The sequence below is a fragment of the Ruditapes philippinarum genome, unplaced genomic scaffold, assembly GCF_026571515.1.
Source record: "Ruditapes philippinarum isolate M1 unplaced genomic scaffold, ASM2657151v2 ctg1001_1_1_1_1, whole genome shotgun sequence".
Lineage (NCBI taxonomy): Eukaryota > Metazoa > Mollusca > Bivalvia > Venerida > Veneridae > Ruditapes > Ruditapes philippinarum.
In genome coordinates this window covers 126,212-153,416 of record NW_026866444.1, presented here as the reverse complement: position 1 = coordinate 153,416, position 27,205 = coordinate 126,212, and the positions used below count along the sequence as shown (strand labels likewise).

The 27,205-nt window shown below is 33.6% G+C and overlaps 2 protein-coding genes across 3 annotated transcripts in view; one reads left to right on the top strand and one right to left on the bottom strand.

Annotated features, from left to right (window-relative positions):
- Nucleotides 1-5,013: 5,013 nt before the first annotated feature.
- On the top strand, nt 5,014-8,951 carry LOC132732495 (uncharacterized). The gene is made up of 3 exons (XM_060718928.1): nt 5,014-5,105; nt 6,243-6,473; nt 8,617-8,951. Exons 2-3 carry the CDS (start codon nt 6,274-6,276, stop codon nt 8,858-8,860), a joined length of 444 nt encoding a protein of 147 aa, XP_060574911.1. The 5' UTR covers nt 5,014-5,105; nt 6,243-6,273; the 3' UTR covers nt 8,861-8,951.
- A 2,317-nt stretch (nt 8,952-11,268) lies between these two features.
- Nucleotides 11,269-27,205, bottom strand: part of LOC132732496 (nuclear cap-binding protein subunit 1-like) — a 27,234-nt gene continuing 11,297 nt past the window's right edge. The window contains exons 11-23 of one of the 2 annotated variants that reach the window (XM_060718930.1): nt 26,531-26,594; nt 23,042-23,152; nt 20,034-20,098; nt 19,329-19,466; nt 18,692-18,795; nt 18,005-18,124; nt 16,587-16,686; nt 16,006-16,099; nt 15,218-15,321; nt 14,351-14,465; nt 14,032-14,157; nt 13,311-13,424; nt 11,269-12,281 (exon numbers count right to left, since the gene is read on the bottom strand). In XM_060718930.1, coding sequence (XP_060574913.1) covers nt 12,168-12,281; nt 13,311-13,424; nt 14,032-14,157; nt 14,351-14,465; nt 15,218-15,321; nt 16,006-16,099; nt 16,587-16,686; nt 18,005-18,124; nt 18,692-18,795; nt 19,329-19,466; nt 20,034-20,098; nt 23,042-23,152; nt 26,531-26,594 — 1,369 coding nt within the window. In that variant the 3' untranslated portion in view covers nt 11,269-12,167. Of the gene's footprint in view, nt 12,282-13,310; nt 13,425-14,031; nt 14,158-14,350; nt 14,466-14,594; nt 14,671-15,217; nt 15,322-16,005; nt 16,100-16,586; nt 16,687-18,004; nt 18,125-18,691; nt 18,796-19,328; nt 19,467-20,033; nt 20,099-23,041; nt 23,153-26,530; nt 26,595-27,205 lie in introns of those variants that run through there. The other variant, XM_060718929.1, reaches the window with a different exon arrangement.

Here is a 27,205-nt window from a genome sequence, read left to right as displayed (position 1 = left end):
GATATTTTAATGATATTATTCTATTTGCTGACAAAATATTTCATTAATTAAAATGGTATTTCTTAGTAGAATAATCAATAATTCAATCCACGGGCTGCCTCTTTCAGGATTAACTTTCTTTACAAATCGAATTATGAATACGTCACACTGTTTTTCCTCTTGTATCGAACTTAATTCTTTCTGTTTTAATCCTTTATTGTACATTTCGTCGACTACCTCCGTAACAGTTTTAAACGTTGTGTGTTTTGAAAATTTAAGCTTAATTATGTTAAATGGTGGACGTCTTGACCAAACAAACACCTAAAATATATCAAATGGATTTGTCCGTCTGTCAATATGGACGAAGCCATTCATTCTATTTAGGCAAAATAAAACTGTGTGCTGGATGAAACGTGAACTCAGCATATCATGATCAGATGACACGGCTTCACCGACTGACCTTGGCCTGCACTGGTTGCATAGGTATTTTCAGTCGCCACCAGCTGGCCAAAATTTAACCTCTAGATACCAAGGGGTTGCTCTTTCATATAGAAAGCTATACATTTTTGTTTTTCAAATCGTGTCAAGAATACGTACTTCTTTCATACTTCATTTCATCCGGATCAATCTATTTTACAGTGAGATGAAAACGTTCGTTTTAGATGTATTGTCATTCCAACAATATAAATACAGTGTCTGAAGTTATATCCCTTGAGATATATAGTTAATCAAGGACAATCAGAGGTTTATATGCTATCAAAGGCAGATGTGACATCAAGGTTATATATAATACTTGAAAAGAGTATAATTCAGGATGATATTTGATAAACTGGTATTTATGCTTTATTTAATAAAAATAATTGGATACTAGTGCTTTTGGGAAAATAAAATGGCATTCTTATTTAACCTTCAACATATATTTTACATTGTACATTTTTGTGTGTTAAAAATGTGTTGTCCAGTTTCCTAGTCTTTCTTAAACTATATAAGAATATCAAAAACAAGTTGGAAATCTATTTTATCGAGTTAGTTCATGAGAAATGATGAAAAAATGTAACATATCATATGCCCCCCTTAGCACCGCCTTATGCGGTGTTCAGTCTACAACACTAAAAGTATTGGAATCATTTTCTATATTTTTATTTATAAATATTGGAATAAAATCATCATTGTGACCACGTGGTTATATAAAGTATAAAAATTCAACGAAAATAAGATATACTTCTTGATACAAGCTTACAGCAAACGTGAATACGGAGACGAAATTGATTACGTCATACATGACGTAAAAATACCAATTATAGTACTTACATCGACTTACAAATGATATGGTTCGCCATTAAATGTCAATATTATTTACAAAGAAAATTCCAAAAGGATTTACTTAATTTCCACTGATATAACTGTGACAGAAAGTGGTAGTTTGAATATTTACGTTCGTCTGCTACAGTAAATTACAACTTACTTCGTTCATAATAAATAAATTTCTACCAAAATAATGCGCATATTTATCTCGTAAAATATCTGTCGCAATCGGATTGTAAGTAAACTGTATAAAGATATGTTTGTCTAAGATACAGCTTAATATTAAAGGCACATTATGCCTCAGAAACCAATAATTGTTTCCTTTCGAAAAGGCAAGTATGAGTTTTATAATGTTTGAACAATGGTTTCAGAGCATGTAAGATGGTTATTACATGAAGGAAGTAGTGTTAAATGTGAAATAGTTTATCATAAAAGTAGCAAAGTGTTAACAAAGTTGTATTTTGACTTATTTCTAAATCTTTGTAACTTTACTATTTCCAGAAAAGAACAGAAGCAAAATATTAATCAGGTAATTGGCTTATTAGTAAATATTTGGAAACTATAACAAAACACCAAGTATAAAAAAGCTTTTGAGAAATAAAAATAGAAGCAGTTCTGGGACATAATGGGCCTTTAAAATAACTGTTGAACCAGTTCAGTCGAGAACAGATAGTTCAAACCTAATATTTCATTCATGAACATTAGAGAATTTCGCCATCGTTTTGCTGTCTCCGATGCGTATATACAAATAAAATAACAAACTATATTTGATGTAAACGGAGATGAATGTATTTTTAAACAGTAATTCTTGCCTAAACCATCTCAATTATTTAAAAGCTTTACTGTTATTGCAGAAATAAATTCCGTAATTTGTTTTGTACAAATAATGAATGCATTATTTATATCATTTGAATTTCATTTGCCTTGGTAACATATATTCCTGTTGCCAAGCATTATAGTAAATGTCAATTATAGTATAAAAATTGGACTTTATTCGCCTGTTTCTCGTGTTCTTAAGTGATATATACAGGAAATTTATTGGATATATTTTTTTTCATTCTGCAATTCTGCTACGTAAATTATTGATAGTTTTCATAAATATTACAATCCAGAAAACCTAAATGATTCATCTGGTTTATAAAGTTTTTTTGTCCATAAAGGTTTAGGTGTAAAGGTTAGATATTTAGGAAATATATATATTATGTATATAATATATATTATGAAGACTGTACATAAAACATTATTAATCATTATTAATTAACTTTTCAATATTAGGCACGTTTTCACTTCAAACGTAAAGCTTATATGAGGTTCAACATAAAACTAGGAAATTATGCGAAAAGTACGGCTATGAGAAAACACGGCTATTTGATATTTGAGAAGTTTGATTGGGTCCCCAGCTCGGCCATTATGAATCTGCTTCTTTTTTTTTCATTGAAAAAAGTCGCCATTTTGAATTGCTGCAAGACATTTTTAAAACATGAATCTCATTTGCAATACCTCACAACAACGGAATTTTACATTAATAATTTTTTGTTTATGTGTAGTCAATTAATAAAATTGTCAATAATTAAGTGTTTTCATAATGGCCTTGTTATTGGGCTTTAGACTGTCATATTAGCCTTCGGCCTTTGGTCTCAGGCTAATATGACAGTCTTCAGCCCAATAATAAGGCCATTATGAAACCACTTAATTATTAATATTATAATAATAATGCAAATGAAATATGAATATTATTGAAAGCTGTTATATTGTAAACATAAATATAACTTTTAGTTAAACTTTATTAATCTTAATTTAATGAGGTTAACAATAAAACAAGTTTTATTTAAGGTTCAACACAGTTGGGGTTTGGGTGCGGAATATACTTAGAAAAAGTTTGTCATTATAAGGGAGACAACTATGTTTAAACTGTGATGTTCCTTGATACAACATTTGTCTCCCCTGCATGACTCGTGAAAACTATAGATCTTGCATTATCGTCATCATCATTTTTTTTTTATGCAAGACAGTTAATTTACGCAAAAATCATAATTACCAAATATTTACTTTTTATTGGATAGTATACAACGTCCAATGTGGAATCACGTGTAGCGATTAGATGATACGAATTAATATAAAATAATATAAGATACACTAAAAATTAATTATATATCTTCCCAAAATTAAGATAACTATTTCTTCAGACCAAATTTGATTTACATAATTATAGTATGTCGCCTCACACATATCTATTTCAGAACATGACACACTACAGTAGATCTAGTTCAATAAAACTAGGATGGACCAGACGATTTATTTGCAGCAGATAAAAAGGACGGCCAACGTCTAACAAGTGTTTAATAGCTTTCAGTTTTTACAAGATATCATCTTAAATAAATTACATCAAGATCTGTCAGCCCGCGTTCTCTATTTTGCGACATTTACCGTATTACGTATGAATTTTGTGTTTTACGACATCCATCAGACTTGCGTTAATTTGACTAGTGTTGTTGTCTTAAAGTAACTCGAGTTAAAACACTTACTAGCCCACGTAGTGATGACGTGATCATGGGTCGTTGATCTTGACTTTGTAATATTTAATTACACACTTCCCTGTCTTGTAGCGTTTGACCGCTTAAAATACTCTTGTTTCAGTAATTAAATTTTATCGCATATGTTGGCAAAAATAGAAGGATTTTTTTTTTAAAAGTTACGAAAAAAGAAAAACATTTATTATATACAATTATGTACAATTATTTGATATCAAACTTATATGGTTGATGCTACAGATAGGGTAGCGATCTATCTTTATTTCAGATATGCAGAATCTTTATTTTAATTTTTAATTGAAACTTGTAAGGATTCAAATGTATAACTCATATCAGTTAATCATAACGGCACACAGCCGGACAAAGTCAATTTTTTCTCATTTTTATAAAGATTTTTCTTCTTCACATAATAACAAAATAATATCTGAAACTTCAATTGTAACAGTTTATACATGTATTTGCCTGACAATGTTGGTTTATAGCAGATTTACATCGCTTTTTCACTTGACCTTAGGCATCATGTTTATTTTAATAACTATATTTCATAAATCACTATCTAATTTTCCTCTCAAATATTTCATTATGACGTCATGACATCATGGACGTCAAGTGCCATATGTAACGAGTATAAATTTACACATTTTTTTTATTGAATATGTAAAACTGCTTTACAATCGCTCAACAGTTTAAGAAATAATGACGGATAATTGCAAATAAAACTGCTAGATAATTTTCCATTTAATACTTAAATATCTAAATGCATCTAAATAAGTCGAATTGTTAAAGAAAAATTGAATGAGTGTAGGTTCAATACTGAATTTATTGAACGAGTTTAATAGTTTTGTCGTGTGCGAGCCTATAATAATGAAAATAATACATGTATTCCCCTTAAAACGTTATCAAAATAACAACAGCTAAGAATTACTTTCATGGGCGCGCATATATTTTGACGCTTACATTTCGCGTGTGTTTACGCTATTTTTGTATAAAGCGCATATGACGTCACGTCAAAATATACGCACGACCGTGCCATGCCATTTTACGGAATCGTTAAAGCGGAAGGTTAGGCGTACTTTAAACACGAAATAAATTTAGTATTGAACCTACTCTTATTCAATCGCCTGTAATTTTAATGTTTAATGGGTTTGGTCTTTAATCAATATGCTGATTTTTATTATTATCCCTTTGCCTTTTGATGACGTCATGACAAATTAACTATGACGTCGTTTGACGTTAGATACGAAGTCGCGAGAAACAAACTTTTTAAAAAAAATGGTATTTCTGAACAAGGTAAGTAATTTTATCTTCGTTTGATTGTACTTTTTACATGCGTTTACATTTTTTTCTTCTGATGTTTGCACGTGGTAGTAAATAATTTTTGATTGCAATAGATTTTCTAGACTGCATGTTGCAATGCGCTTTGGCCTCGTCAAAAACATAATTGTGTACAAAGGATATAGAAGTTATAGTCATTATTTTCAGCTTTTTATTTAATCTTTTACGAATATTTAACTTTATCTATAGGAAATCGGAGGAGTAAAAAACAAATTCTATCAGTATATACGTTTTATACAAGAAAATTGTGATTTTCAAAAAATTAGTCCGCCCTCAACCGCCTAGAATTTTTCTTTCAATTCATTATTTTAGTCCATTATTTTTTTACCAATATTCTGCCGCCAATGTCTGCTAGAGTCTATGACAAATGATATTGCAGTCATCAAACTTGTTGAAATGGATATCATCTTCTCATTTATTTTATTTTTTATTTTACGAATTTAAGTAAATTTGTGATAAAATCTTTCTTTAACTTTCTTTAAGTCTGCTCTACAGCTGAATAAATACGTTTTCTTTTTAATATACCTTCAAACTTGATGCCGTAAACCCGAATAAAAAAGTACAATAACAATAGAACACATTTGACATTTCCGTTGCCTATAGTGGCTGATTTGGAACGCGTCGTGTTATCGCTAGCGACAGCACGACAAAGCGCCAAACGACGCGTTGTCGTGCGGCGTGATGCCGCGATGTCACGTTGTCGCTCGGCTAAATTCGAAGGATTGGCTTATCAGCCAGGCGACATCGCGACAACGCGCCGCACGATAACGCGCCGTTGTCTTCCCTAGCGGCAAGACGACAGTGCCACAATGCGCCGTTCAGCGTGTTTCGCTAGCGACAAGACGAAAAGGCGATAACGATATAGGTTGTGTTGTCTTTATCGACAACGCAACGCGCAAAGTGTACCAAATCAGCCACCATAGCTGCAAGACCCTATGATAGAAGATTTATGAAAAATAGGATTTTTCTTTTTAATTTGAATGTCTGACAATCCGGAATTCAGAACGAATCCTGACGATTTTTACCCATGTGACAAGCCATAGATCTGATGCAAATAAAAAAAAAAGGTTATTTATATACTTCATACCGCAGATTAGTTAATACATGTATCAGTTTTGAGAAGATGAACGAGCAGCTAGAGAATCTAATGTTCCAGTCTGACCGAAAGGCAGATTTCAGTCCACGTGCTCATCTATGTATACTAACAGACACACTTCAAGTCACTGGACCTCTGCACTTGATGATCACAGATCTCGTGCACACGTGCTTGTCTAACTATTTCCTGCCTCACAGAGATGCTGCCAGTGTATCTTGGGTAAAAAGGTAAACAATCGTGTTTGTATTCATATTGTAAATTTATTGAATAAAAATACTACGCGGCAATATGATCTCCACCCGATGTTCTACCAAACACGGTTTACACCAAAAAGTCATACATCTCTTACGGCCCCGTCCGACAACTGTCTGCGCATGCGCAGTACGTAAAATCTTACGTTCCTCGAGGGTCTGACAAAATTCATGCCACACCTGTTGTCTAAAATGTTAGCACTAAATCAATTAAAATAGTTCAAATTAGTATGAATTGTTGCGGGTTGGTCGAACATTCCTTGTAATTCGTTCTTCTACGAGTATGTTTCTGTATGAACTGGATACTAAGTAGTTATCTAAACTTTGGATTGTTTTATGTAATTAAATCATTTATTGATTCCATAAATGAGACAAATTATTACAGTCAAACATGTGTTAAAAACACTTCTGAATAGAGACTACCATGTAAACAAAGACCATTTTTCGGAAAACCTTAATTGATAAAAACACAACAGAGTAAACTCTGGAAAAATAGACCACTTGTATATAAAGATCATGCATGGCTTCTCCTTTGGTGGGCATTTTATCACAGGTTTCACTGTATGTCTCAGATACACTTTATTCTATCAGAACAACTAGTTCAATATTTTACACTTTTGAAGAAAAAAAAAACGGAGTAAAGGTCTACTTCTTAAGCGGAAGCTTTTCTGCATAATATTTTGATCCATTTTTATCTTTATTTTACGAACAACATTTGCAGAGCGACATCCTTTTGGTGACCATAATTTTGAAAGTTGCTGAAATTGAATGCTTAAGATAGCAAAAATTTATTGTGAAGTCTTTGTTTCTGAACAATTGATATACTGTTGTTGTAGATAGATTATTGCTCTACAGAGGTTTCCCTGCCTAGGTTCCACTGTATTTCTATAGGAATGTTTTTCTGCCGAGGTCACACTGTATCTCTATAGCAAAGGTTTTCTGCCGAAGTTCCACTGTATCTCTATAGCAAAGGTTTTCTGCCGAGATTCCACTGTATCTCTAGAGCAAAGGTTTTTCTGCCGAGATTCCACTGTATCTCTATAGCAAAGGTTTCTCTGCCTAGGTTCCACTGTATTTCTATAGCAATGTTTTTCTGCCGAGGTCACACTGTATCTCTAGAGCAAAGGTTTTCTGCCGAGATTCCACTGTATCTCTAGAGCAAAGGTTTTCTGCCGAAGTTCCACTGTATCTCTATAGCAAAGGTTTTCTGCCGAAGTTCCACTGTATCTCTATAGCAAAGGTTTTCTGCCGAGATTCCACTGTATCTCTATAGCAAAGGTTTCTCTGCCTAGGTTCCACTGTATTTCTATAGCAATGTTTTTCTGCCGAGGTCACACTGTATCTCTGTAGCAAAGGTTTTCTGCCGAGATTCCACTGTATCTCTAGAGCAAAGGTTTTCTGCCGAAGTTCCACTGTACCTCTATAGCAAAGGTTTTCTGCCGAGATTCCACTGTATTTCTAGAGCAAAGGTTTTCTGCCGAAGTTCCACTGTATATCTATAGCAAAGGTTTTCTGCCGAGATTCCACTGTATCTCTATAGCAAATGTTTTCTGCCGAAGTTCCACTGTATCTCTATAGCAAAGGTTTTCTGCCGAGATTCCACTGTATCTCTGTAGCAAAGGTTTTCTGCCTAGGTTCCACTGAATTTCTGACTGCATATATTTGCTTTTTTTTTTTAATTCTAGCCACTTTCATAAATGAGTGACAGTCATCCATCTTTCACCGAAAACTGGGACTGCCGAAATAATTTTATCACATACCCGTGCCGATTTTGCGAATCCGTAAAAATGGTATTGCACGACCGTGTGTATATTTTGATGTGATGTCAATTGCGTTGTGTAAAGACGCACTAAATGTTAGTGTTATACTACAGGCGCGTCAATGAAAAATGAATCTTTTCACTTAAAACGGTCTTTATTTTGGGTATGTGATAAATAGAATATTAAATTCGTGAAAGTTCATTACTAAATTTATTTAACTCGTTGAATAAAATAATATTATGATCGCATAATATTATTTCATTAAATTCCAACGAGTTCAATAAATTCAGTAATGAACTTACTAACCCTAACCCTAACACTCATTCAATTTCCTCTTTAATTTTATTTTCTTACTTCAGGGATAATTTGAGACAAAGAATGGTTAATAAAACAGACGACAACGTTGATTTCCATGAAGAATTGACGGAGATTGCCGGGAATCTGGATGACGCAGACGCTGTGTTTTTCATCAATGAAGACGCTTCCATCTTCATTAAAACACATCGAAATTCATTTCTACACACATTAGCAACGTGCTTAAAGTCAACTCCTAATAAAATTTTGGTTCTTGATATATGCTTAAAACCTTTAAATATTTTGTAACACACATATATATAGTTATTATAATATAAAAGTTGATACTTAATTCATGTTGAATAAGTTGTTTATAAAATAAATTGTATTCGAACTGTTATTTAAATACAATATTTGTTTTACTTGTAATGCAATTTGTTGTTTGCATAAACATGGTGTTATTTTTATACTTATGCGGAGTCCATACGAAACTGCGGGGTTATTACATCAAGAACAAATCCGACGTAATGCATTCAACCTGAACTAAACATATTTCATCCTTTTCCCGTATTTGTTACAAATTATTTTTAAAAATTTAGCGTTCAGGTGACCGGGAACAATGCAGTTTCTTCTCTAATAACAGATGAGTGTCCGACGTATGGATGGAAAAAGTGAACATAACAAATGTTAGAGCTCCTAACTTCCTAAGGTTAAAGATGACAGAATGTAGATACTTGCGGAAAAGGAAAGACAGGGTTACTTGCATTATCAAATCCAAATTAGTGTCTCTATTCAGTTAAAGGTTTCAATAATGTCAAAGCATTAAGGACACTTTCCACGGTAATAAGTTGTCAATAAATACTGCATGGGTCAAATCAGTCATAAAAAACAAGAGCTGTCGGTAGGACAGCGTGCTCGACAAGTCTCAGTGCTTGATACTAAAACAAGACCCTGGATGATGTAGAATTTTCTAAATTCAAAAAGGGCCATAATTCTGTCAAAATTCATGTTAGAGATATGAGCCTTGGAAAGTGACCTAATATGCTTTTAAAAGGGCCATAATTATGTCAAGTTACATATTAGAGTTATGGCCCTTGAACAGTGACCTCCAATTATGCTCTCCAATAAGTGTGTGAATTTTCATACAATTTCATTCCCTAGTTTTGGAGATACCAATTTGCACGCAAAACTTAACCAAAGTGCAACAACGCCACCACAGACTCTTGGGTGAGTAAAATGGCTTTCCCTTCTCTTCACGCAGTCAAGCTAAAAATAAGATTACTATAAATCAAAGAAAGACTTTGTAACATTTTCTTATGAAATTTATTCCATCATTTCCAGAACATAGTACTCGACTAATTCCAGCAAATGTCAAAACACCTGCTTGGGTCCTTTCATTTCATACAATAGTGAAGTAAAATATTTCAAAATATTACAACATTATACACATATGCCATTATTCATATTTATTAATTAAATCTTCAGTTAAGAAGTATTAGTGTAATTATGAATAAGGTTAAAATGAGATCCTACATGCTGAAATTTCGGGCAATGGGCATAAAATCATTAAAACACCCATAATACCCTGCCTATTCATACATATGACACGCATTTCAAGTATTACTACAACATAAAACATAACATTAAAGGCACATCATGCCTCAGAAATGAGTTGTTATTTAGACAAACACCATAAATCCATAGATAAACAACAAACAATACCTTTCAAGGGCAATATCCCCTTACAACATTAATTTTTTTAAAGTTTTTTTTTTACATATCCATATTAAAAATCAACTTTCTTAACATAGTCCATCATACGATTCTAAATATAGATTGATCACTTTAAAAAGTTTCACACCATTTACAAATGATACTATTACTGACATTCAAGTTCTGAAAATTTCATAAAATATGTAAGTAAAGTTCTGAAAAATAAAAATAGTCATGACAGAAAAATTGAAGCCATCAAACTGTAAAGTGCCATTAACCACATTACAAATTCAGTAAAAACACAAGTTACAAATTCAAATGATTCAATGCAATATGAATTACAAATTTACATTCATACAGTAAGAAATTTAGTGTTTACTCCTTTAAATAAAACATGAATTACAGAATCAAATTTATATGTGCTTACAGATTCAAATTCATATGCATTACAGATTTAAAATTCAAAACTACATAAAATAAAATTCAACTTTCAGATTCAAATTCACAGATTACCAATCGAACTAAAGTTAAAATAACCTTCTTAAGTTATTTCTTGCATGTAGATCTGATAACCACCGTATTTGTTGCACCTTCATTGTGATTCAGATTTCCCAAGAAAGATATTTTTAGCCATGCAATCAAACCATCCTTTACAGAGAGGCATTAGACAAATTATCAAAATATCACTGTCCTTGGAAATAAAACACCAGTATTGTTAATTTTTGTTAGAAAAAAAAATGTTTGAAGTAATTTGAAACATATAAACACAATTTTTGATGGGCAAGATTGTTTTGCCAGTTTACCAGCCAGCTATATGGACCACGCCATGTTTTTTCTTTAAATCATGAAAAGTACCTTCGCAGCTGCTAAAATTAGAAACCGCATCGCTTTCAAAATTGTGAAAGCTTGCTGATGATTGGCTGTTTGAAAAGTCACAAGAAGGTGACAATCAATTGGTGGTCATCAGATCCTAATGCATATCTTCAATTAGGATATGAATGGATCAAAATACAAATTGAAATGAAATACAATTACAATTTCATATGCATAACAATTTCAAGTTCCCTAAATGTTATTTGAAATACTGCATCAAGTTAATGTCATTCAAATACAAAAGAAATGCTAAAATCTTATGCCAATTGGTTCACATTTCTATTATTTTACACGTTTTACTACAGGCAAAAATATTTTCTTTCACAATGACCAACATAACAAAATGGCACATGAGCCTGATTGGTCAAAAAGTTGCAGGAGTGCTAATCTCCAGTTGTTTGTCCCATAATGTAATGTTATGTTCCAGTATAGAACAAATGTAGTAAATGTTTATTATAAAATAAAAGAAGGCAAATGTTTGAAATAACCCACAATTTCACAAAGGTGAGGAAGTGCAAGGACTGTTTTCTTTAATTTCAGTGACCCCTTAATTCATGTACATGGTACATGTATCTGAATTTGTTTTGTACAAACTTGATAGAATACTTGTTTTATCCAAGTATGCTACTGACAAATATTAATGGTTTAATCTATATATAGAAATCTATTTTTAGACAAACCTATTTTTAGCTCAGTTTTATATAGTATGAGCATCTTACAATCAGATGAGACACATTGAAGCTACATAGCAAATTATCTTAAATGCATCACAATCTTACTTTTAAAGGAGAGCACTACTGTTGATCCAGCCTGCACTAATAGTTATCGCTTTTCAGTGGGCTTACAAAAAATAATTTTTCTGTAATTAACTGTAATATTGAAGTGGGCACTGTAAATTTGGACTGGTCACTGAAATATGTAAATGGGCACTGTAAATACTAAAAATGGTCACTGTAATATTTGGCTGGACATTGTTACATGTAAATGGTCACTGTAAATATAGAACTTGTCACTGTAACAATTATTCGACTCAAGATCTAAGGGCACAGAACTGTTGAAACACCTCCAGAATATGAATGTCAATGTCACTTGTGAATAGCAAACTCTCCAGGGTGTTTATGTACTTAAACACCAGACTGTGGTGCTGTAAATAGAAAAAAAATAAACAGGTTTTACTTTTTTATGCTAAAGAATTTGATTACAAAAAGTTTACAAATTCAACATGCATAAATCCTAACATCAACAACTAGCAATCTTTTCACTGATTGAAATTTCTTGACTGTGATTGAGACATGATCAATCATGAGATTGAAACACAATCTATTTCAGCAAGATGATCTTAGTTGTGGTGCCCAGACCCCTGAAGATTATTTTCTGGGCAATTTGCCGCCTCATATAAAACAAGGGTTCGTTTACATGGCCCTGAGTAAAGTCATTTATTAAATACAGACACATTTGGATACACATATAAAGTTTTAGAAAAACTGTATCTGTACAACTCTGTACAACTTCTAAAAATTTATAATGAGGTGTGCATGCAACTTACAAATGACACAAACACAAAAACTGCTATTTAAAACAACAATAACAACAACAACAGAAATTTAATGAAATTTTCCTTTTCCATAATTACGAAATTTGTCCTTACAGGTCAAGTCATTTGACACTCAAGGTTTGTTGTGTACAAGATGAAAGGCACTGGTTGATAGGATGAATTCAATATGGTCAAAATAAGTTATCTGGACAGAAATAGGCCTCAGAGTTGAATAACAGATATTTGATGAAATTTTCCTGAAATTGGGAAATTTGAACTTACAGGTCAAAGTCATTTACCAGTCAAGGCCTGTTGTGTTAAAGCAGAAAGGCCTTGACTGACAGGATGAAAATATTATGGTCAAACTTACAGTTGATATGCCACAGACTTAAATAACAGATATCTGATGAAAATTTTCCAGAATTTTGAGATTTGACCTTATAGGTCAAGGTCATTTAGCACTTAACGTGTGGTATGTAAAAACCTAATATAGGCGCTACCTCACAGACTGAAAATGTCAAGGTCAAAGTAAAAGTTGTCAATAGAGAGAAAAAAAACATACTGGCCAATGTTACTGATCTATCAATCGATGAAAAATTCTTCTTAAGAAATAAAAGAACACAAGAATTGAGCACTTACTAGAAGGAACACTTCCTGAAGTCTTTCAATGACCCACTTATACCAGGGAGTCTGATAATCTATACCCTCACTCTCACATCGTGCTAAATGGTCCGTCAATATTATAATGAATCTCTGAAAACAGATTAAAGGACAAAATAGATTTAAGTATGCAATGGCCACAAAGCAATAAGTGTATATGTTTGCAGCCAACATTTACATATACACAAAAGTTAACCAATAAATTAACATATCATTCTAGTAATACTATATTTTGACAACGCGCTTGACTATTCTCAGGGCTTGATAGTAAAACAAGAGCCTGGATAATGTAAAATTTTCTAAGTTCAAAGGGGCCATAATTCTGTCAAAATTCAAGTTCTGTGCCTTGGATGGTAACCCCCCTATTAGGGCCTCAAAAAAGTATATGAAATTTCAACTAATTTCCTTCAGTAGTTTTTGAGATAACAACTTGCGCACAAAAATTGAAAGAGAGTTTGACACTGAGGCTGTAGCCTGGATGAGTACAATCACTTTCCCTATATTGCAATTGTTTGTTTAATTGGATTTTTCGTCACACTGACAAATTATAGGTCATATGGCGACGTTCCATCTTTATTGGTGAAGGAAGACCTCAGGTGCTCTTCCGTGCATTATTTCAGGCACAAATGGGCACCTGAGTAGAACCACTGACGTTCCGTAAGCTAGCTGGATATATTGCAAACAGCCGAGCTAATAATACCTGGAATATGATGAGAAACAATCGTTTCTGTTGATTCTGGACAAGTTCAAGTCTTTCTTCCATGCGCTCCACCATTTCCTCCGTGGGTACCTCATCGTCCTCTTCGTAATCTAAACCATCCGCCATCTTGAAATATACAATTAATCAAAATAAGTTACGACCATTAAAGATCCTGTAACTCAAATTATTTTATGGTTTTATATCATAAATATGATGTTCATATGATGATTTATCAATTTTGAAAGTTCCAAAAAGCATTATTTGTAAAGATATTACCGAATTTTTGCAATAGCAAGACATGATTGTGTTAAAGACAAACCTTTTTCTTCGCAGCATCTAACAGATCTCTGGCATCCTCCGCTTCCTTCTGAAGTTTTTCAACATGCTTACTCATCTTGTTGATGGTCGAGTGCATTATCTCCCAAACATAGTTCCTGTAACAGAACAATAGTGCATTATCTCCCATACATAGTTCCTGTAACAAAACAATAGTGCATTATCTCCCATACATAGTTCCTGTAACAGAACAATAGTGCATTATCTCCCATACATAGTTCCTGTAACAAAACAATAGTGCATTATCTCCCATACATAGTTCCTGTAACAGAACAATAGTGCATTATCTCCCATACATAGTTCCTGTAACAAAACAATAGTGTATTGAAATTAAACAGAGTATTAGTTGCAATAAGTTTTGTTTGTCTGGTTTTTAACTAATCTTAACACTTTATTTGTCATATCTTGGCAGTCAGTTCACCAAACTGGCTTACTGGATTACTTAATCCTGGATAACTAACCATTCCTCAATCCTGGAAAACTAACCATTCCTCAATCCTGGAAAACTAACCAGTAATTAATCCTGGATAACTAACCAGTAACTTATCCTGGATTACTAACCAGTAATTAATCCTGGATTACTAACCAATAATTAATCCTGTATAACTAACCAGTAATTAATCCTGGATAACTAACCAGTAATTACAAACTTTTCCATAAGTGACCTAGTACGTACCCCACATTTTTTTTTAAATCAGCAATGTGAAACAAATGACAATAAGACTCAATGATTTTAACAGAAAAATTTTGCCTTGCCAAAGGATAAAATCTATGACAGATAGATGCTTCCAGATGCTCACAGATGTTTCATTATGCAAAGTGGTAAAATAACTAGCACCAGAACACAAACCTGGTGAAATCTGGTGCCATGTCGGCTGAGAAGAGCCAGTTAGCAACAGATGAGCACTCTACGATCTGTGTCTTCAGAAGCTTGTCTGTCAGAACTACCATCATCTTGAAGAAAAACAAGACATTTAAAAATACATTAACAGATTTTTTGTATTTTAAATCACTAAATACTTTACATAAAGCAGCTTGCCTCCAGATTATTATTTTCATGTAAATTTTGAAAATGAAATTAAATACATAATATTGTATAGTATATTAAAGAAAGCAATTTACACATTATCAATGACACTTACAACCAACGTTAATTACCAAAAGAGGTCAAAATATGAAAAATATGTCTTTACTGCATTAGTAACGCAGTAGAAATATACTTACACATAATGAAAAAATCACTATTAATGGCTCATAACATGTAAATTATTACTTGAATCTTTCTACTTTTCCTAAAATCTCAGTACATTTTTCACCAGTTTGATTTATTGAAATATTTTCGCTCATCTGGAGGCATGCTGCTATAAATACTTTAATTAAAAAGATATTATGCCCATCCAAGAGTAAATGGTGAGTGCACAGGCAAAAGTCAAATTAACTTTACATATGTGTTAGTCAAAATAACTTTACATATGTGTTCAATTTCATATTTTACTATGGAAAAATAATAATCTACAAGACCCACAGAAACTTCTATAAATATAATTTGGAATGTATCTGTTACATTCAGTTTAAAAAAAAAAAAAAAGAGTGGGGCAGTCTTTTTATATTTTTAAAAAACACATAGGTAAGCATTACTTGTGGATGTGTACTCCAGACTTCATACATTGTCTTCAGGAGACATATCTGGCCTTCCTCAGACTCGGCCAACATCTTCAATACAAAATGAAACCTGAAACAAAACAAGAGCTGTTGGTGCTTGATAGTAAATCATGAGCCTTTATTGCATCAAACCTTCAAAATCAAACTTTCATTTCACTGTTTAACTGTGTCCTGTTTCACAGGTATTTAACCTGTTCTCAAACATTAATTTTTTTAGCTGAAAGGTTTGTAGGTAAATTTAAACAATTATTTTAAGGAACTCCGGGGTCCATACACTCAGTGCCTGTAAGGGCAGATGTACACTCATTAAGCTAGAATACATACATACAGGAACTACATATCTGTAAAAGACATTCTTTATATTTTCAATTAAAATATGTTTGAAGAACATCTTAATTTGTTTTGTATTAATACAATGAGATGATTTGCAGTTTGATTTGTGAAACGTCAGGTCTGAATCATGGATGGGATCACCACCAGGCTGACAATAAACAGTTCTAAAAATTAAGACAAAATTACATGAGCAAATTATAAGATGTAAAAGTATACAAACTGACTTTGCAATGGCAGCAAATGAATGGGAGAAAGATTTAGATCCAAGATGTAACAGTGTAGACACAAACACATCTATTCTGAGAGGGTGGTGTGACGGCTCATCTGCAAAGAAAATATCTTTATATACATATTTTTCTAATAATTTTACATATTTTCGCACTATTTTTACACATTTTTCCATTATTTTTACATATTTTTCCATTATTTTTACATATTTTCCCATTATATTTAATATATTTTCCCATTATTTTTACATATTTTCCCATTATTTTTACATATTTTTTAAATACATTTTTCCATTATTTTTCCATTTTTTCCTATTATTTTTTTATATATTTTTCCATTATTTTTTATATATTTTTCCATTATTTTCTACATATTTTCCTTTTATTTATACATATTTTCCATCATTTTTACATATTTTTCTTATGTTTTAGTTTTTTATTGTTTCAAAATACATATCTAAAAATATTTTAAATTCCCATGCAAATTTTATTTTTATCCAATTTCAAGTCATTGTGATAAAATCTTACGCGTAGATATCTGATTATTTCAGACTAATTTGCAATACAATTTCAATGCAACATTTTGTTCAAATGTACCTATCAAAGCTTAATTATGTGACATACTTATAGAAACTTATTTTACAAGTCCGCAATGCAATATTTTTATTTTTGATTGTGTTTAAATTTATGTCTCACCAACACTATTCATATCATGAAGCAACAATGGCCGAATGATTTTATTGCCTATCCTATTTCTTCAAATTATTCATTGAATTATGCTTGTTTCTCGCTTCCTGTCTTTGAAATCATACAAATATGATATTTGAAAGTGAAAAGTAGGAGGAAGTATTAAATTAAATGAATTCATTAGCTTTACTGGTGGAGGAACACAATTGTTTCAAGCACAAGCAAGCACCTAAGTATGATGACCACCAACCTTCTGTAGGGTAGCAAAATAGCTTCCTCATACGAAAGAATACAAAGTCCCTGGCAAGATTGGACCCCAAAGCAGTGAGGGGCAAGAGATTTTAAGTCAGCAACCTTAACCATTCAGCCACAAAGGCCTCTGCAGTATTTTATGATCAGTTAGAAAACACAAGACCTGTGCACTGTTAGCGTGATTCACTTTCTCAGTGGTGGATAGTTAAATAAAATCAACATCGAAAATGGGGCATAACTTGCAATTTTTTTAAGGATTATCTTCCCTTTTAAAAAAGCGTCCTCTTATGACAATAAACATGTATACTAAGCTTGAAGTGAATAGCTTTAACAGTTTCCAAGAAGAAAAAAAATGGACCATAACAAGGAGGTAAATCAACGCCTACACTGACATCAAAGCACACAAAAGGGTCATGACAAAAGGTTCACTTTTTTCTTAGAAAAAGGGAGCTAAAATGTAAATGTAAACATCATACCTGTATCATCAGCTAGGGGATTTGGTAATTCTTTCAATAAGACCAGCGTCTCTTCTGGTGTACATTTTGATTTGATGGCATCTATCAACTGATGGGAAACCATGGTACCCGGCAATGATCCTGTATAAAGATAATACTTCATGTCCATTATGATTTATACTCTATGATGTGTTTTTCCTTCTTTAAATGTATCAAAAGTACCACACCTTTTTGGAAACAAAAAGCTATTCATGTTTCAATCGTACTTTAACTTTTACAGCTAGCTGATTTGATGACATAAAATGTGACGTCATTGTTTCAGTTTGTGCACACTCGTGTTCAGCAGGCAGATTATGATCATCAGTTAAAATCATAGGCAATTTTGTTTACTATATATAGTAACAAGTGTATTAACACTGAACAATAATTCATAACGTGCAAAACAACACAAAAATGAAAAGAACCTAAAAATCATAGAAATTATCAATTTTCATTTATTTCAGAGTATATTTCTTTTTTTATCTTTTACACATAATCCCATTTAAGCGCATGATATGATCTATGTAAGAGGTCAAAATTTTATGTTTCATGGCCTTTTGACCTCAGTGATGCTCCCTTTAAGTAAATTGGAGCTTCTTTAATGAAATTTTTGAGTAAAAATCCTGTTTTATTTATAAGTTTTGAGCGTTTAAAATCAAAATTACCCACCTGCCCCTTCTTCCTCGTACTTGTACCTGGCTTGAGGTTTGGCTGGTATCAGTTCTCTAAAGGCTTCTGGTACCGTGTCTTTGATCCTTTGATGATACGACAATCTGTAAAACAATAGCGCCACATGCAGTGTTACACTTGTTTTGGGCAACCAATTTTGACAAAAATTCTAAGTTAGAAAGAGGCATAACTCCAAAAATAAAGCTTACAGAATTATGCATGCCCTTTGTCTAACAACTGCACTTTGTCTTGATAAGCAAGTATTCCAAAGTTTTGTATTGATAACTTTAAAAAATTTAGTATAATGGGCTACATTAAAGTTTTTGCACGACAACGTGATCATAAAAGCTCCACTTTCCATATGAATAGACAAAATAATAATACCATCCTGTTATTTCAGTTTGATTCTGTTTCATTTAAGCTGAAGGCAAGATTATTAAAAATAAATCAACTTTACAGACGAGGAGTGAAGAAGCCTCCTTTTCACAGTAAATGGACAGGCAGAACAACCTTGTGAAATGAAATAGCTTGTCAATTTGGTAACCAAGTATAAAAGCTGACTTAAATGTTGTTAATCGGCTGACATACATGAATATGTATAAATAATAATACAAAACTAAAACTTGTAAACAGTTACCTTAGGCATTTATGGAGAACCTCTGTAACAAACTTAGGTTTAGGGAGAAGCGGGTTGACCTGTGTACATGCAATCCAATCATCCCAGCTCCATCTGAACTGGAAGTTACTCAAATGGTAGGCAAACCAGTTGGAAAACCTGAAATATAAAAAGAAACAAAATCTGATCGGATCCCAATACAAGTTATACAAGTAATACATACAAACAAGACATGTTGGTAGAACAGTGTGATTGACTATTCTCAGTGCTTGAAAATAAAACATAAGCCTGAATTAAAATGAATTATCTAAGTTCAAAAAAGGGACATTATGATGTAAAAATCCATGTAAGACTTATAATGAGCCTTGAACAGTGACTTCCCATTATGCTCTCAAAAAATTGTGTGAAGCTTCAACCCATTCCCTTTAAATTTTTAGGAGAAACTCTTGCTTGAGTATTGATTCTGATATTTGGAAAGCTAGTTGTTTGTTTGTTTTATTTTACACCTTTTCCCAACAGTATTTCAGTCATATAGGCAGGTAGTTTCCTAACCATCGTTCCTGGAGAGTTACTCCAGTACTAGACTACCTTCCTCCGCGCTAAACTACCAAAGCATCTCCCGAAATCGAACCCACGTCAGAGAGGTAACTGGATTAGAAGTCATCGACTCTAACCTCTCGACCACGGAGGCGGTAGAAAGTTAGTTAATACTGCAAATGTACATACCTTTCAATACATGGAGACTTCATCGTATCCAGTCTCTCATACAACATTTCTGTAGCTTGAGCCAACTTATTACATGTTAAGGAAATGTTTGCTAATATCTTTAAAGTCCACTTTTCAATCTGAATAAACACCATTCATCATTTTTAAAGCAGCACGCCTCCAGATTCACGCTAATTTTCATGAAAATTTTGAATATGTGTTTTAAAGAATTATTTAGTGAAATAACCAAAAGGAAGCAATTTACATATTATCAATGGCACTTACATCCCATGTAAATTACTAACAAGAGCGATCAGTGATCACATGTGTCGCCTCATGATGGCCAATTTCATGTTGGGACAAGTTTTGTGACAGACGGACAGACAGACGGACAGTGCACAACTAAACTTGGTACTGATCATTCCTGTAAAGTTTGGATAAAATTGTACCAGTAGTTTATGAGGAGTAGTCCGGACAAGCTTTTGTGTATCTGGCAACACACAGAAAAAAAACACCTTTTAATCAAAGGGCCAGAACTTGGCCAAAAATCATTCAACTGGAAAACCCGTGCAATATGCGCAAGGTCTTGAGCTGCAGATCAATCCTGTAAAGTTTCATTGAAATTGCATAAGTGGTATAAGAGAAGTAGTCTGGACAAACTTTAAAAATAAAAATTATTAAAGGGCCATAACTCTGACAAAAATCATTGAACCGGAAAATGCTGACGATATGCACAACTAGACTTGGTACTGATCATTCCTGTAAAGTTTGGATGAAATTGCACCAGTAGTTTATGAGGAGTAGTCCGGACAAGCTTTTGTGTATCTGGCAACACACAGAAAAAAACACCTTTTTATCAAAGGGCCATAACTTGGCCAAAAATCATTCAACCGGAAAACCCGTGCAATATGCGCAAGGTCTTCACCTGCAGATCAATCCTGTAAAGTTTCATTGAAATTGCATAAGTGGTATAAGAGAAGTAGTACGGACAAACTTTAAAATTAAAATTATTAAAGGGCCATAACTCTTACAAAAATCTTTGAACCAGAAAATGCTGACGATATGCACAACTAGACTTGGTACTGATCATTCCTGTAAAGTTTGGATGAAATTGCACCAGCAGTTTATGAGGAGTAGTCCGGACAAGCTTTTGTGTATCTGGCAACACACAGAAAAAAACACCTTTTTATCAAAGGGCCATAACTCGGCCAAAAATCATTCAACCGGAAAACCCGTGCAATATGCGCAAGGACTTGAGCTACAGATCAATCCTGTAAAGTTTCATTGAAATTGCATAAGTTGTATAAGAGAAGTAGTACGGACAAACTTTAAAAATAAAAATTATTAAAGGGCCATAACTCTGACAAAAATCATTGAACCGGAAAATGCTGACGATATGCACAACTAGACTTGGTACTGAACATTCCTGTAAAGTTTGGATAAAATTGCACCAGTAGTTTATGAGGAGTAGTCCGGACAAGCTTTTGTGTATCTGGCAACACACAGAAAAAAACACCTTTTTTTCAAAGGGCCATAACTCGGCCAAAAATCATTCAACCGGAAAACCCGTGCAATATGCCCAAGGTCTTGAGCTGCAGATCAATCCTGTAAAGTTTCATTGAAATTGCATAAGTGGTATAAGAGAAGTAGTACGGACAAACTTTAAAAATAAAAATTATTAAAGGGCCATAACTCTTACAAAAATCATTGAACTGGAAAATGCTGACAATATGCACAACTAGACTTGGTACTGATCATTCCTGTAAAGTTTGGATGAAATTGCACCAGTAGTTTATGAGGAGTTGTCCGGACAAGTTTTGTGACGGACGGACGGACGTTCCAACATTTTCGCTTTAGGGGCTATTTTCTTTGTTATTTTCTTTGTTTTCTTAAGGGCTAAACCTTCTTAGCCCCTAAACCCTTTGATCACGGAATGAACCTATTGTTCTCTTTACTGTTATATAGCCCCTAAACCCAAAATGTTTGCTCGGACAGACAGACGACGGAGAAGTGATCCCTTTATGTCGCCACTACTCCGTAGAGGCAACACAAAAAGAGGACAAAATATGCAAATATAGCCCTTACTGCGTAAGTAACGCAGTAGAAATACAGTTATAAATACCTAAAAAACCAGTCATTAATCGCACATAACATGTAAATTAATACTTGAATCTTGAATATTGTTTTACTTTTCCTAAAATCTTAGTACATTTTTCTCAAGTTTTGATTTTATTGAAATATTTCCGCTCATCTGGAGTCATGAGCTTTGTGAATTTTTTTAAATAGATACTGACTGAATAGCAAACAGTGCGGACCATGATGACAGTTGCAGACTGACCTGGCTCTACAATGATGGCAAAGGTCAGAAATTTTGGTTCCAACAGGTTAAAAGTTGTTTTTTTTGGTTTTGCTTTTGGGTTTTAAGTCACACCAACACGGTACAGGTCATATGGCGACTTTCCAGCTTTACTTGTGAAGTACCCCTCCATGCATTATTTCAGGCATATACCAGCACAGAAAAGTTATATGTAAGATTCAATTAATAATTTACATGGTATATGCGCTTAAAGTCTGATTTTGCAGTATTTATCACCATTATTTCTACTGCTTGACTAAACCAATAGAGGTATTGTCACATATTTTGACCTCTTTCTGGTAATTAACGTGGATTGTAATGCTGTTTGTAGAACCACTGACGTTCTATTTATCACATACCTAAAAGAAACCATTTTTTTCTTTTCTTTCTTCTTTTTGGTTGGGTTTTATGACTCAACAACCCAGTTAATGACATATGGTGACTTTCCAGCTTTATTGGTGGGGGAAAACCTCAGGTACGCCAAAGTGCAAATATTTCTGCACAAACCATCATCTAAAAAGAACCACCATTTTGTAAGCTAGCTGGATAGCTTTCTCACATGAAAGAATCCCTGGCGGGACTCGAACTCACTGAGGTCAGCAGCTGGCTAATCAGGGCTAAGAACTGCTAATACATGCCCACAAATCTTTCTTTTTATCAAATAAAAGGATACAACTTGTGGCATGGACCCTGGTTGTAGTTTACACAGCTCTATCAGTGTTGAACCATAGAAAATCTCAAGGTATGGGGGTTGAGGTAATCTGAATAGTTGACCAAACATCACCTAAAATTTATAAGAAAAAATATCTTAAGAGCAATAAAAATAAAACACATTTGTTACAGTAACTTTTGCAAATATTTAAATTCGCAAAATCATACGAGAGTCCAAACAATTAAACAACATGCTGTCCCACACCTAGTGCTCATCAAACATCGTATTCATCAATCGAAAAGAGTTAGAATCTACAGTACAGCATTTGCTATTTTTTTTTTATATAGAGTAAAATACAAAAAGAACTGTAGATTCAGTTTAAGAAGAATTCCAAATAAGGATTGATTTGGAGAAAAGAAGCTCCATAGTACTTTATAATATTTACTGTTTTATTTCTCTGTGACAACTGATCTTCGGACATTGAGTCTAATGGTCATTTGTCTCTCACTGCTGATTCACAAATCATGTCTGATTATAATTTGTCACTTGGGAAGACATTGGTAATTACTGGTTAGTTATCCAAGTAAGTCGATTAGCTTTTGTGCCTGCATTTGAGATTCTTTATACTCGCCACAGGTTGCTCATAAGGGCGAGTTCTCAAGAAGATTATTAGTCATTTTATCTTGCAGGATAGTGCAAAATACAGTTACAGAATGATGCCCTAATTCCAGAAGCTTCTCCTGGTTCTTAAGTGTGCCAAATGTTTAAGCACTCGTACATGGGACCTCAATTTAAAGTCTCATCCAAAAGACTTTTAATAGTTTTAGTTTGCTAGCCTGGAAATTGAACCCACAACGTTGAGATAACAAATCTCGCGCTCTAACCGATTGAAATATGAGGGCTGGTGTTGGTTAACTAGACTGACTGCCAAGATATGACCAACAAGAGCTGTTGGTAGAGCAACATGCTAGACTATACTTAGTGCTTGATAGTAAAAGAGCCTTGATGATGTAACATTTTCTAAGTTCACAAAAGGGCCAAATTTTTCTTTCAATCCATGTTATTTTGTCAAAATAGAGTTACCTCCTCTTGTCTACAGATTGGGGGCTTGATAGTGAACAAGTGTGCAAATTTTCAAAGCCTTATGTCAATGGACTAAATATTTGAAGTATTACAAAAACTTTAATGTAAATTATAAGTCAAAACAAGAGGGCCATGATGGCCCTGAGGTCGCTCACCTGTATATAGCCCCCCCCCACCCCATAAGAAGATGTTTCATGCTAAACATCTTAGCTCTAGCTCATTGGGCTTTTTAAAAGAAATTTTTTTTAAGTTTTTACTATACACATAAAGTTAAAAACAATGACACCCCTGGGGCGGGGCCAGTTTTGACCAAAGGGCTTTTATTTGAACAAACTTTGTAGACACTTACTAGAAGATGTTCCATGCTTAAGATCTAAACTCTAGCTATTTGGGTTTTTTCAAAGAAGATTTTAAGTTTTTGCTATACACATATAAGGAAAATCAATGACCCCCGGGACGGGGCCAATTTTGACCCCAGGGCTTTTATTTGAACAAACTTTGTAGACACTCACTAGAAGATGTTTCATGCTTAATATCTAAACTCTAGCTATTTGGGTTTTTTCAAAGAAGATCTTTTAAGTTTTTGCTATACACATATAAGGAAAATCAATAACCCCCGGGGCAGGGCCAATTTTGACCCCAGGGCTTTTATTTGAACAAACTTGGTAGACACCTATTAGAACATGATTGATGCTAAAAATCTTAGCTCTAGCTCTTTGAGTTCTTTAAAAGAAGATTTTTAAGTTTTTACTATATGCATATAGGGAAAATCAATGACCCCCTGGGGCGGGGCCAATTTTGACCCCAGGGCTTTTATTTGAACAAACTTGGTAGACACCCATAAGAAGATGTTCCATGCTAAACATCTAAGCTCTAGCTCATTGGGCTTTTTAAAAGAAGATTTTTTTAAGTTTTTGCTATACACATATAGTTAAAAACAATGACACCCCTGGGGCTGGGCCAGTTTTGACCCCAGGGCTTTTATTTCAACAAACTTTGTAGACACTCACTAGAAGATGTTTCATGCTTAATAATCTAAACTCTAGCTATTTGGGCTTTTACAAAGAAGAGTTTAAGTTTTTGCTATACACATATAAGGAAAATCAATGACCCCCGGGGTGGGGTCAATTTTGACCCCAGGGCTTTTATTTGAACAAACTTTGTAGACACTCACTAGAAGATGTTTCATGCTTAATATCTAAACTCTAGCTATTTGGGTTTTTTCAAAGAAGATTTTTTGAAGTTTTTGCTATACACATATAAGGAAAATCAATGACCCCCGGGGCAGGGCCAATTTTGACCCCAGGGCTTTTATTTGAACAAACTTGGTAGACACCTATTAGAACATGTTTGATGCTAAATATCTTAGCTCTAGCTCTTTGAGTTCTTTAAAAGAAGATTTTTTAAGTTTTTACTATATGCATATAGGGAAAATCAATGACCCCCTGGGGCGGGGCCAATTTTGACCCCAGGGCTTTTATTTGAACAAACTTGGTAGACACCCATTAGAACATGTTTCATGCTGAATATCTTAGCTCTAGCTTTTTGAGTTCTTTCAAAGAAGATTTTGTAAGTTTTTACTATATGCATATAGGGAAAATCAATGACCCCCTGGGGCGGGGCCAATTTTGACCCCAGGGCTTTTATTTGAACAAACTTGGTACACACTCATTAGAAGATGTTTCATGCTGAATATCTTAGCTCTAGCTCTTTGGGTTCTTTAAAAGAAGAATTTTTAAGTTTTTACTATATGCATATAGGGAAAATCAATGACCCCCTGGGGCGGGGCCAATTTTGACCCCAGGGATTTTATTTGAACAAACTTGGTAGACACTCACTAGAAGATGTTCCATGCCAAATATCTAAGCTCTAGCTCTAAGGGTTTTTTAAAAGAAGATATTTAAAGTTTTTTCTTTCGGTTGCCATGGCAACCAGAGTTCTGCATGGAATTAAATTCTTTGAACAATTTTTAAAGGTGACCACCAAAGGAACATTCCTGTGAAGTTTGGATGAAATTGGCTTAGTGGTTTATGAGGAGATGTCATTTAAAGTAAAAGTTTACGGACGACAGACGGACGCCGGACGCCGGACGAAAAGCGATCACAAAAGCTCACCCTGTCACTTTGTGACAGGTGAGCTAAAAAGGGACATTTTTCTGACAAAATGCTTGATAGAGTTACATCGTCCTGTCTACAGGTTGGGGTCATGATGTTGAACATGTGTGCAAAGTTTCAAAACCATATGTCAATGGGCTTTGAAAATATTTGAGGTATTACAAAAACTTTAACATAAGTGGTTACACTGACACCCACGCTCGGGTGACTAATATAGCTCTACTTATTCTTATCGAATAGTCGAGCTAAAAATGTGTAAACAGTGGCAGAAAAAACAACCTGCTGACAAATAAATAAACAAACATGTTCTTACCTCGACAATCATATAGTTCAGGGGAATTTTGTTCTTGGTCGTGTAGCTCAGCAAAGCTGCGGCACTGTAATTACAAAATGTTCAATGCAATTTTAACACCATGTAAGAACATTGTGTCTTTAATGTGTTTGTTTAGAAGTGAACAAAATGGATATAGATAACAGATGAATATCCACTTTAAAAACTTGTTTACAAAGCACATACTTTATCATTATCATAAACATAACATGAATTCATATCTTTTTTTTACATATATATGCTATTAATCAATTTAATATATGAGAAGGGAAAAGTGCTTGTGTGATTTTATTCTAGTTCTTTTATTCTCTCTGTAATTTGATAATATGAAATTAGGCAAAGCCTACAAACGGGGATGTCGGTTAAAAAAAAAGTTCATTTTTCCATTTTAAAAGTGTCATTACCGCTTTCGTTTTCACTCGGAGGACTTGATGATTATTATTAATCCGAAATGTTCGTTACTGGAATACCCCACCTATTATCATTGAGTTACATTGAAAATGGTGGCACCCTACTACGACTGACACTGAAAATTTCATTGAAAGGTATAGAATTCTAAATGTTCTTTGTTTTTTTATTTGATTCTCTTTTAAATATACACATGTTGTCTATAGCTGGGCAAGCAGAAGTCTGACTTCCCATATGAATTTTCTCAGT